The sequence below is a fragment of the Trifolium pratense genome, linkage group LG3 (genome assembly GCF_020283565.1).
Source record: "Trifolium pratense cultivar HEN17-A07 linkage group LG3, ARS_RC_1.1, whole genome shotgun sequence".
In the NCBI taxonomy this organism is placed as follows: Eukaryota; Viridiplantae; Streptophyta; class Magnoliopsida; order Fabales; family Fabaceae; genus Trifolium; species Trifolium pratense.
The window spans coordinates 799,807-812,863 of NC_060061.1; the positions used below are offsets into that span (position 1 = coordinate 799,807).

The 13,057-nt window shown below is 33.1% G+C and overlaps 1 protein-coding gene across 2 annotated transcripts; it reads left to right on the forward strand.

Moving 5' to 3' along the window:
* The first annotated feature begins 4,305 nt into the window (after window positions 1–4,305).
* On the forward strand, window positions 4,306–12,223 carry LOC123918212 (protein HESO1). 2 transcript variants are annotated; one of them, XM_045970201.1, is made up of 9 exons: window positions 4,306–4,587; window positions 6,495–6,798; window positions 7,772–7,936; window positions 9,542–9,720; window positions 9,798–9,893; window positions 10,518–10,587; window positions 10,800–10,927; window positions 11,107–11,217; window positions 11,419–12,223. In XM_045970201.1, exons 2-9 carry the CDS (start codon window positions 6,660–6,662, stop codon window positions 11,965–11,967), a joined length of 1,437 nt encoding a protein of 478 aa, XP_045826157.1. In that variant the 5' UTR covers window positions 4,306–4,587; window positions 6,495–6,659; the 3' UTR covers window positions 11,968–12,223. The 2 variants fall into 2 exon arrangements, with proteins under 2 accessions (XP_045826157.1, XP_045826156.1); XM_045970200.1 differs by lacking the exon at window positions 4,306–4,587 and adding an exon at window positions 4,709–4,868.
* The last annotated feature ends 834 nt before the right edge of the window (window positions 12,224–13,057 follow it).

Here is a 13,057-nt window from a genome sequence, read left to right on the forward strand (position 1 = left end):
TTTTTACAAAAAAAAGTGTTTTTACACACTCGCAGGTTAAGTAGTGAGGGAGTAAAATTAGAAGCGCATGAGACGTGCGAGAAGGAAAGATGATGCAAAAAGAAATACTCAAAATTGAGTTAAGATAGTTTTTATCTTATTTTGATTATTTTTTTCTTAAAACCAAAAACCACAAAAATATTCTACATAACTTTAACCTGCAGATGCCACTACAACATAGCTATAGAAGCATTAACATAACTATGTAGCCTTTAAAAACTTGGCCACAATTTTATAGGAAGATGAAAATTTCCGATATGTGTGTCAACTTTTTTCTCTAGTGCCACAAAGAATGGCACACAAAAGCCAACATGAAGGTCCATTTTCATGAGATGATTCAAACATCTTTCGATTTAACCAGAGGTTATAGATTTTAATATAACTTTACAAATGCAACAACGTTAAAAGTTAAAATTGTTGAATGAGTTGCCATCTTGATCCTATCCAGCTTGAGAGATCAGTGGAAGGTTGATCAAAATTACTTACATGAATCTATACTCACATTTTATTTTATTTTTTAAAAAAAGCTTACATCAATCCTAGTTACATCATATAAGGATGAGTCATGGTGTACCATATGATGTATGGATTTTAATTACATCATATGATTTTTTTTTTTTTAACAATATACATCATATGATGTTAACGTGTTAACAACCACACATGAGTCAATACGAGTCAATATGTTAACAACAAATACTAATCGGAGTGTGGCAATTGGAAAGTGCATATTGGTGTAACATATTGAGATGGTTTGTCTTTGAGAGTGTGCATGTATAATGTATTTCACCTTATCGAAAAGTTAATGCCTATGTTAGATGTTTCGGCAAATTAAGGGTGTGAAGTTGGTACTTCATTGAGTATTGTTAGGCTCAAAATATACGGTTATTGTAAAAAAAAAAATACACTTATTATTAGTTTTTTTTGGTTTAGACACTTATTATTAGTTGATAACCACTAAATTGATTAATTTGCAATTTCTTTGTTTTTGAATTTAGTATTTTTTTTTTTAATTTACAATTGATCTGACAATCGAAGCTCAAAACCTTTAGCATACTACTTAGACTCCTCACCACTAAACCAAATTTAATGACTTTAAATTTAGTCCTTCTTTAACTCAAATATAAAATAATAAAAAAGAAGGAAAAAAAAAGGAGAATATTTATATGCCCTAAATTAAATACAGAAATGTTATTATAACACAATTTTTTTACACAATACCAACACACATACCATAACAATGTTACTAAATACATCTTCTTTCCTTATTTATTTTTTTCAAAAGGGGTAAATTCGTGATTATATATTGCGTCACCATTCACTCATATGTATCTCACTCACCTCACCCTCGCTTCCCGATCTACTACCACACCTCACCGCCGTTGTTTTCCATCCACCACAAAACAATCATTTTCTTCACTCTTCGCCATAATCTCTCGTCGTCGTCTCTCACACTTGTTGCAGCATCGTTAGTCTCAATCTTGCAACTCTCTTAATTCTTGAAACACATTGTTAAGGTATGAACTCTCTATATATGATTTAGCGTTAATTTTGGTTAAATGAGTGTGAAATTGGACCTTAGTGTAGAATGAACATTTTGATGGTATACTTTATTTTATTGTGAGGGTTTATTGTGAGATGAAGGATTGCACAAATATTAATTGTAATAGTTGCAATAACATGTTTGGGTTACATTGGAATAATGTATTGTTAATGTGTGGTCTATGTTCAAAGTAGGCGGCAAAAATTGTATGAAATTTCCAATTTTTTATTTTTTTTTCGTAAATGAGATATCCTCTGCGAATAACTGCAGAAACGGATTCCTCGAGTCTTGTGAGACCTAAATGAGTGGCAAATTCTCCATAGAAGTTTTAAAACTGTTGCATGCCCAAATCAGAGATCAAGCCAAGAACCTTAGTTAAACTAGAAGGGACTCGTGTCATCTCATCTAAATATTCTTGGGTGAAATTTCCAACTTTTAATCCGAATTAGCAAATTAACCAAATCTTTGAAGCAATTACCCATTTTTTAATAAATGGCGTCCCACACCAATACAACAAACATAATTTCTCAACTAATGACACAAACTATTCTACAACTTAAACTAGTAACATGATTTCAGTTTTGTATAAGTCTAAAAACATAAGAGGGACATATTCATGATGTCGCTACCCTTATGTAACCTTACAATTTTTGACAGAAACTTTAAAATTAACCAAATATTTGAACTAGTTATCCATTTTTTAACACAACTAACACATTTATTTTTCCGTGTTTAAATTATCATTTGATTTTTTTTACCTTATAACATTGCAACAAACATAATTCCTCAACTCCCGTAAAAAAAAAAAAATTCCTCAACTAATAACGCAAACTATTCTAGAGCTTAAGCTAATAACATAGATATGTTAAATTCAAGCAACTTCATCTTATAATAACTTGGTAAGACTGTATAGTTACTTCTTTACCTATTACTACTATCCATTGAAAAATATTAACTAAGCTTCCATAAATTTATTAGCCACATTAGAAACGAGTGAATACACTAACAACTTTAAGCTTCCATAAAATTACTAGTCACATAAAAAAAAAACCAGTGAAAACATAAGCCATATATATAGTTTTAAAAAGTCACTCCAAACAAGTACAACATTTTTCTTCTAAATGCAACAATTCAAACATTTTATCAAATAGCTCGTGCACAATGATGATGAATGCTCATAGATAGATAGTGAGAATACTTTTTTTTAATGCAAAATTATTAGTTGTTAGTATATTACAATGTTTTGTTAATTTTTTCTTCTTGTCAGTACTTCAACCCTAAGCCTCCAATTCCTTACTCATTCCACCGCAGATAGTGAGATACTAATCTAAAAAAATAGTTAAGTAAACATAGACCACATTTCTTTAGCGGAAAAAACAAACATGCAATTGCTTTAATGCTTTTGTATGTGTTTTACTCCTAATCAAATCAAACCCGGAACAAATATTGTGGAAAAAAACATACATGAAACGTAGCTTGGCAAAGGTAGGAATGGCGTTATCGTGAAACAAGGGGAGAGAGAGAGGTTACTGCTTTTCTTATTTTAATTTTTAAGTGTTATTAATAATTTTTTTATTAAAATTACATGTGTGATACTGTTTTAAATAAAGGAATAGTTAAATTATGTTTCGTGAGTTTAGTTAAGTTAACAAAGCATTACATGCATTATATATGTAAGGGGTTGGAGTTCTAACTTCGATCATCTCACTTATTCACCTTAAAAGTGATATTTATAGCCACTAGTCTACTTGACAAAAAAAGAATATGTGCCTTAACTTTGTGTAATAAAATTTGAGGGTTGCTCGAAAACAATGAAATCGCCAGTTGTTGCGGCCTAAAAATTCGAGGGTTGCTTGAAAACAATGAAGTCGCCCCCAAAGTTTATTAAAATAGGAAAAACATTGAAAAAACACTTAAAAAAAAAGTCTTTTAAACTAGATTTTGAGTTCGGGTCGATTATGTGTAGGGAAGATATTAACATCCTACAACATCCGTTAACAAACGGCTACCTCTAATTAATTGTGCACGATTTTGTTAACTTCAAAATATGTTTATTTCTGCTTATTATTAAATGCGAATTAACATTCAATTTATCAAAGTGAAAATATTGCTTTTAACCCTTTAAATAAAAGGAAAAAGTTTTTATTATTGTGCTTGACAAGAGTTGTGTATCTTGCTCTTACGTATATTCCGGTGCGATGAAGAAATCAAAGCTACGTAGTCCTGGGTAGAAAATATTTGTGTGTTGGTTGATTTTTTAAAAAGATTTGCATTGCGATGATTGCAAAAAAAAAATGCGAGAGTTTGATTAAATAAAAATATATTGATGCGGGGTGTTGATTGCGATGAGTTGATTGTGTTTTAAAAGTGAGTTTGAAAACGATCAAGTTGTACAACTTATGTTCTAATAAGTCGAGTTAAAAAGATGTTGCATCCGGCTAAGGGCTAACCTCTTAAAACGAGGATTACAAACCCGGCCCTTCATATATAATGCAATATTCCTAGCAACTAAACTAAACTCACGGAGTATTACAAACCCGTTTTAATCTATATATATATATAATATATAATAATAATAATATTTATTGAATTATTTTCACCCCTAGTTACAATATCATTATTGAATTATTATATGCAATATATGCAAATATAAAATAAAATTTTCCAATTGCTGTAAAAAAAAAAAATCCCAATTTAAAAAGTCAACCTAAATTTTTTACCACTACACTTTTTTAATGAGATCACCAAAATTCCCAAAAAAACATGATGACAAATAAAAAGGGCCCAAAGAAGTTGCTATGAAAGTTACTGAAAACCACCTCTTCTTTTCTTCTTCTCCCTAGAATCTAACCTCTTCTTCCAATGAAACCAAATAAAAGAATCTCTTTTTGAATATGCTCCAAAATTATCATCACACTCAACAACACTACCAACAATTTCAAAGGAACAAGAATAACACAAACACAATACCCTTTTTCCCGCTTCCAAATCCAACGAATGAAAAGGTAACTATCAATCAATCAATCTTTAAACTTTAAAGTGTTTTTTTTTATTGATAGTACAAAACCCTTCTTCCTAAGTAACAATAATGTTATACGAGGTTATCATTGTTGTTGTTGTTGTGTCATACTCACTCACTCACTCACCGACACATGTAAAGTTGTTTACTTTATGACTCATAGCAATGTCAATTTGAATTTCAGCAATGACCCTTTATTTATTTTTCAATTTTCATCTCCATAATCATCTTTTTCCTCTTCTTAAAAACCCTCAAATCTTAATGTAGGTATGCATTTGCTTGATTGTGCGGTTTTACTACTGCTGTCTTTTTCTATATTTTTTTTTTTTTTGGGTATAATGATTAGGTTCTGTTTGATTGGTTTGTTCCCTTGCTGATTGTGATTTCTGTAATAGGTTGAATTGGTAAGAAAATTTTGACGAGTTTTGTGGAATTCTGTAATTTCTACTCTTGCTTTTGTGTTTGTATGATTTTAGTTAGATGTGGTTTACTTAGGCATGAGTATTGATTTTTGTTTATAGCAGTGTTGTTGATGGTGGAGAGCCAAAATCCCACCATACTGGTCGTTGGCACCGCAATAGTGGATTATGGCAGAAAAACCTGCCATATCTGGGAGGCCAAAATCTGCCATTGATATCTGCCGTGGCAGGTTTCGATAACACTGGTTTATAGGAGAGAGTAAGGAATCATGTTAATGTGACAAGCTTATTGGTTTTCATAAGAATTTATAGAAGAGAGCGGAACACGGACACAAATCAAATAGTGTTGATATTTGATAGCCTTTTTGTGTTGAGATGCATTGGATCATATTGGGACAATCCGAATTGTAACAATGGGATTGGGACCGTGTTTATGTATTCATTTTAATTTTGAACCGGTACGATTGAGGAGTAAGAGAGTTTCTCATTGTATCGTTGTGTCGCTCTATATCAGTTTTCCTAAAGAAGAAACTCCTTTATTGTCTGTATTTATGTATTCATTATAATTTTGAACCAGTACAATAAGGGAGTAATAGGGTTTCTCATTGTATCGTTGCAACACCCTATCTGTTTTCCTAAAAGAAAAAACTTTCTTATTGCCCATGGGCGTAGATTACATGGACCGAACCGCATTGTTAATTCTGCATTATAGGTAGCTATTTGTAATTGTGCTATATAGTTTTTTTTTGTGTCGAGATGCATTGAATCACATTAATGGACAACCTGGCCCAATTTTTTGGAGCGCAAAATATTAAGAACAACAATTTGAATCGACCCGTTGATATATATTCCTTGTAATATCGAGTCAGTATGATAAGGGGCTACTAGGGTTGCTCAAAGTATCAGTGCGGCTCTCTTTATCTATTTACCTAAAAGAAGTAAGAAACCCTCTTAATGCGGGTGGGAACATAGGTCACATTGACCAAACCATGTAAAATCTGTGTGCATTCTTCTTCATTGTGCTAAGATTCTATTTATTATCTCATTCTGTCATAACGCTTGTACTTCAAACTTCCTAATTCTCTAATGTTGTGTTTGATAACTTAGATATAATTATGTGTCATTTATGGATTATAAGTAGCTAGTTGTGTTCTGTCAAAAAAAAAAAAGTAGCTAGTTGTGATTGTGCTTGATGCTCAGGTTAATACCCTAAATACGAAATAAACATCATATTAATTGTTTGTCTTTTAAATTTCCTATGGCTAGATATCTTTTAGGGTTGGTATCACGGGTGGTAACCAAAAAGATTTGTTTTTTAAGGAAATTTATGAATTATCAATTGTGAAAGTGATTTTATATTCTCATCCGTGTAAATACTTATGTCAGTTTTCATGTTTAAGTGTTTAACTGTATGTTGAATGGAATAGATCCGCACACATAGTTCAGTCTTTAACTTTATGAACAATTGTATCAGGTCAAGGATGTTGCTCCAGGGATTTCAAAGTATATGATGTGTGTTTCAAAATGCATATGTTTGTAGATTTGTGATCCTCTTGCTTTCATTTTGTTCACTTAGTTCTGCAAACCATTGTCGTCATTGATACATTAACTGCTATTGGCGGTTACAGAGAGAAAGAAAATGAGTACACCTAATACGTTGGGCATTGTTTTAAATGATATACTTCGGACGGTCACACCCTCACAAGAAGATTGGGAGATACGGGTTGCAATTATTAATGATTTGCGAAGCACTGCTGAATCTGTGGAAAGCCTGAGAGGTAAACTTCTAAAAGTTTTGTTTCTGCCCCTTCAAATGTATTTGAATTTGTGTTGTTTAACACTAGAGATAAGCAAGGAAAAAGGGTTAGTAAATTTATTGATACCTCTGGAACATGGTAGTTAAAATCTCGATTTGAATTATAAAATCCCACAACTTTACAATAATGCTTGCCCTTGGCGATTATGAGTATACAAATAATCCTATTTTGGCTGAATAGGGTGGAATTGCCTTTGTTAGTCGTTGAATCGCATAGTCTACGATCTTTGAAACGTTTATGCGATTATGCTAATGAATGAATTTAAATTTATATAAGGATTTGAAATGTGATTTAAGGTTTTAATTATCTTACTTGTGAGCTATGCTTATTAATTATCTTACTTGCTAACCCACTTAGGGTTGGTCGAGTGGTGTTGGCTTGGGCCCTTGGAGTATGCTCCTCTCAAGGTCTCAGGTTCGATTCCCACTGGTGCCAATTTCGGTGGGCTAAGTCCATACAGAGCAAAAAAAACTCTGGCTTTAAATGGGGCCCCCGCAAGTGGGCGGTGGGATTGGTCCCCTTGGATTAGTCGGTCCTAAGGCCGGATACCAAGTTTTCAAAAAAAAAATTATCTTACTTGCTCTGGAATGAAATATAAGCCAAAGGATCCAAAAAGTAAAATAAAATTTGGACCAGATGCATTTGACTTTTAGGATCCTTTTTGTTTGTATTTCATTCCGTAGGGGATATATTACAATGTCTATGCATAAGTATTTTGGCTGGTTTGAACCTTAAAAGCTTATGACTAATCTAATCTAGCTTTTCCAGGACCAACTAAAAACATGTTTTCTGTATATGGTGAACAAAGATCCATGCAGACACTAATTATATTATACTCATAATTGAATATACAAGATTCATCAGTGAGCAAATAGTTTTTCTTTCAGACATGAAATTTAAGAATAATCGCACTTCTACTCAATTTTTGGAACAGGAGCAATTGTTGAACCATTTGGGTCATTTGTGTCTAATCTCTTCACGCGATGGGGTGACTTGGATATTTCAATTGAGTTATTAAATGGTTCCCACATTGGATCTGCTGGGAGAAAACAAAAACAAACATTGCTGGTAAATTTTCTACAAGCTTTGAGAATGAGAGGTAATTTTCTTCCACTAGAAATTTGTGTCATGTGGAAGTTGGTACAAAATTTTTGTCTTTGTTAACTCTTAGAATTTGCAAATAAGGTCTGACTCAACCCTACAAACTAAACATACCCCAAAGTTGCAGCAGTTAAGGCTGCTAGTTGTGTACCGTAACTAAAGCAGCTTTCCAACAAACCCCCTCATGCCCAATGCTATAGTTTTGGAGCATGGACAATGTTGGTGATCCAACGATAGATCTAGAATAAGCTCCGACGATACCATCTAAGAATTTGAGCTTTAAACTTAACTCAACCCGAAAAGCCAGCTTAAGAGGTGAGGGTTGTCCGAACCTTATAATGACTACTTTTGCCATATTCCTAGTCGATGTGGTATCTCAACCTAGAAAGAGAGAGTGAGTAGAAAGAGAGGAGGAGCCATGATATACTGTAATGGAATACAGTTCAATGTGTAGTGACCCTTGTCTTTATATTTCTAGGTTAAGATACTAGTACTCTACATAAGAAAGACATGTGGACTGAGCCCGTATACGACTAAACACTAGTAACTTATTATAATTATTCTTAACACTCAACATTAACCATATAGAACATCCATTTATTTTCATGTTTGGCATGTTCTCTTTCACCTTCCCATATCTGAAGCTCTAGGTGAGAAACTTAGTTGAATTTTTTCATGGAAATGAAAATAAAAAATCAATGAACTTTTACAATTACCCATGAAGTTGTTGTGACTTGTGAGGAATGCAAACCACTCTTTAGTCAACTCATGATTATTATTATTATTATTATTATGCATACTCTACTAGATTTACTAATACAAATAACATATGTATATTATTCATCTATTTTAGAGAGCACTTATTAGTGACTTGTGCTGGTACAAATTTGGTTTTTTAATTCACCTTGAAATGTTCTTTCCAAGTAATTTTAAAAATATATTTGAAATTGGTAGGATAGTTGAAAATTAAGACATGTAGAGATGACTTGAGTTCAAACTTCTGTCCTGTCTGTTTGATGTAACAGATATGTCTTTTATTGAGTTGATTTAAAGAAGGAAATTTCGCTTCAGGAATTAGATAGAAAACTGGGATGAATGATCTTTTATGCTCAACGAATTGCTTTATAATATGCTTTTGAAATTTAAGATTGAGTTGTTCTTAATATCATGATAATTTCATAGGTAATAAGTATTAAAACCATGCAATCACTTATGATACCACTCAGTCCAATAATAATTGTTGTCACTCCACGTCAATTTCAGTACCGGTTTTGAATGGTTTATTTTATTTGAAGAATTTTTTCCTAGAGTTTAGAGTTCCATAAGTAGTGCTTATTAAGCTTAAAATATCTTTCACCAAAGGACCCCGAGTTCGATTCCTAGGTGGAACAATTTATTGGCTAGGCTTTACTTACCTCGCGGCCGAACTCCGGATTACTAGGGCCCCCTTCCCCTAGGAACCGGAAGGTTAACACCCAAAAAAAAAATGCTTAACATTTCTTGTTACTTTGGAGTCTTATAACCATAATCAGCAAAAAGATGCATGGAATTTGCAAGTTTATTTGTATGTCCTAATACATTTGGTAATAACGCTAATTTACAGGTGGATGCATGAACTTTCAGCTCATCCCAAATGCAAGAGTTCCAATTTTAAAATTTAAAAGTGTCCGAAAAGGCATATCTTGTGATGTTTCGATCAATAATCTGCCGGGCCTAATGAAATCTAAATTTTTGCTTTGGATCAACAAGATAGATGGCCGCTTTCATGATCTGGTTTTAGTGGTATGTTCTTGTGGCTGAAGTAGGGTTGCTAGGCTAGCGATTGCTTCGGGTTGATTCATTCTTTCTGGTTTGTGTAGGTTAAGCAATGGGCCAAAGCACATAAAATCAATAACTCTAAGACTGGAAGTTTCAACTCCTTTACGCTCAGTTTACTTGTAATCTTTCACTTTCAGGTACCTCTGCTTTTGCACATTTCTTTTTGTGCTGATATTTTTTTCTCCTTAAATTAGAGCGTTTGCTTTTTTTTAGGGGGTGGTCAATGTAGCAAATTCTAGGAAATATTTTATTTATAAGCTTATTATCATTTAGGTTATTTATTTATTTATTTTGGATTGGAATTTTGCTAGAATCTAATGCATTTTCTGTGTACTCTCTTTCACATCTCCCTCCCTACATGAAGTAAGACCTTCAATTATTTGTCAGATAGTACCTTCAATCTCTGAACTCTGAAGTCTTTTTTTTAACCCTCAGTTCCGGGAGAAAAGAACTCTGGTAATCCGGAGTTCAGCCAGAAGATAATGAAAGTATGGCCAATGATTATTCTAACTAGGGTTCGAACTCGGGTACTCTGATGATTTGACCTTTACTGAAACTCAATAAGAACTTGAGCCCAATCACTTGGTTTCAGAGTCTTAGTCTTGAGAAAACTGTTGGGTGCTCGGTGCAGTTTGAAGATTTGCATCTAGCTGAAATAGTTGATGTCTCCGCTTTAATATGTTTTAGCTGTCTGTTTTCTTCTGCGAATAATAAATGGGTCTTCGTCTTCTGATGCATGCAACACTTTCTTTCATTTTCAGACATGTGTTCCGGCAATTTTACCACCACTGAAAGATATATACCCTACCAATATGGTTGATGAGCTGAGAGGTACATTTCATCTCTGATTTCAAGCATGAAACATATAGATGAAATATTTACTTTTAGATGTTCAGGTTGTGTGCATGCTTCAACATTAAGAAGTCTGTAAATGCGCACAACTTATCATTGTCTTTTAAGCTAGCTTTTAGGGCTGAGTTAGGTATAATTTATAATCCATTATCAGTTCTTGTATAACCATTGTCTTGGTGTAATTTCTGCAGGTGTTAGAGCTGATGCAGAGAATCTTATCGCACAAACCTGTGAGGCTAACATAAACAGGTTCATAAAGAAGTCGAGGTCAATTAACAGAAAATCTTTACCTGAACTTTTTATTGATTTCCTAAAAAAGGTAAATTCATAGTTGATATTTTTTAGACTACCTGTCTTTTCCCCTAATCTGTTAAATACCAATTAAAAGTTGTAGCGGTAGATATTGTGTGCTTCTATGAAATGCAAACATTTGGTATGAATTTCCTCAATCTATAGCATTGCCCTCTTGTGATCACAACATGCTTTATGTTCCTACAGTTTGCTCAGATAGATTCATGGGCCTCAGAGATCGGAATTTGCACTTATACTGGACAATGGGAACAGATAAAAGACAACATGAGATGGTTGCCCAAGACTTGCCCAGTATTGGTAATGCTTTTCCCACTTTAACAATATCTTTCTCTTCACTTTTTTGTGACATTATGGTTTTTATTTAATTACTTCTACAAAATATTGGTTCCTTTTTCCTCCCTCTTCAGTCAACGCAATGTGGAAAATTCTATATTTTATCATGCACGATTTTTCCCGCTCTGCTATTGAATATATTGTATTTGAATTTTACTTGGTTAGGTTGAGGATCCTTTTGAGCAGCCGGAAAATTCAGCAAGGTCTGTCAGCTCAGGACAACTGAAAAAGATAGCTGAAGCATTTCTAAAGACATACAGCTTACTCATGTCACAAAATCAGAACCAAAGTTCTCTTCTGACTCAATTAGCACCACCACATGTGTCGAGACTTATTGTCGGACCTGTCATTCCAAATTATAATGTTAGGCCTGCTATTCCAAATCACATTGGTGGTTACTCTCTTCCAACTCAGCCACAGCCACAGTTGCACAGGGGGGTACCCCCCCACCCAAGGTCACGGCATCGTTTTCAAAATGGCAAGCAAGGTGAAAGCTCCAACGGTTCAACTTCAAAGCAAGGAGCATACTCCAATGGTTCAACTTCAAAGCAAGGAGCATACTCCAATGGTTCAACTTCAAAGCATGGAGCAAGCTCCAATGGCTCAACCTCAAAGCAAGAAGCAAGCTTCAATGGTTCAACTCCAACGGTACCTGTGAAAGCTCGTCAAGGTCCGCAGCAGCAGGCGTGGAGGCCAAAGTTCCAATTCCAATAGTATACCGAAAATACAGAAGGGAATATATGTTCATCTAGTCAACAGGTTATGAGTAACTTGTATTTTTGTTTACTTCTTGTTAAAAGAAGTAATTAATATCACTGGGTTTCTTGGGTTATAAGTAAATTGGCGTGATTTTTTTATTTGCTCTTGAGGACTAAACAACGATGATTACCCGATTAGGTTATTGCTTGACATTTTTTGTGGGGATTATATTGCAATTACTCGATTATACAATTCTGAACTTGTGCTATTATTCAGAGCATGTTTAAGTATTACTTGACACACAAATCAAAAAAATTAAAAGAAAAATAAAATAGTCACATCAAATTATATTACTTTAATTATTTTTTATTTTTATATTTATGTTTTTTGGGTGTGTGCCCAACAAATCACATTTATGGTTGTGCCTATTAAAGAATTCTTCTTGACAAATTTTTTTTTTTTGAACAAGCAATATTTTTTTTTATAATGATGAGGGCCTAAGCTCAATTAATTTGACAATATTGGTAAAGGTTAAGTTGGAAAACCTTAACTTCAAGTTTGTAAAGCGACAAGCGAATAGAGTTGTTCACTTCTTAGTAAGGGCGGCCTATTCTATGTCTAGTCGTCGTCTTTTTGAGTCGATTTCTCGTTGTATTGAAAGCTATTTGATTAATGAAATGAATTGAGTTTCCTTTTGTGAAAAAAAGAAGAAGTTGGAAAACCTTAACTAGTGTTTAATTATATTATTTATACAATTTCAATGTTATTATAAGGTTCATAAATGGATAAGGACATATTATAGATGACATAGTGAGCTATTAGCCACAAGCCTAAATATTCACACAATTTTTTTTAAAAAATAATAGAAAAGATAATGAAATGATGTTATGTGACTAAATTATTTTATATTTAAATTTTTCAATTGTGTGTGCGCCTAAATATTTTTTATTTGAGTTTATGTCTTTATTAGAATTTTTGTGACATAGTTGGGTTAGATCAATGTTAGGTTAGAATTTCTATCTATTTTCTATATATAAATAAACTATCTAGTCTAATCTAATTGTAGTTCCATATGAAAATTATTTTTTATAACAATTGCTTACTA

Coding starts and splice junctions, on each gene's coding strand:
- LOC123918212 (XM_045970201.1), top strand. CDS start 6,660: ATGAGTACACCTAATACGTTGGGCATTGTTTTAAATGATATACTTCGG. Junction 6,799..7,771: donor ATCTGTGGAAAGCCTGAGAG/GTAAACTTCTAA, acceptor TTTTTGGAACAG/GAGCAATTGTTGAACCATTT. Junction 11,218..11,418: donor CCAAGACTTGCCCAGTATTG/GTAATGCTTTTC, acceptor TTACTTGGTTAG/GTTGAGGATCCTTTTGAGCA.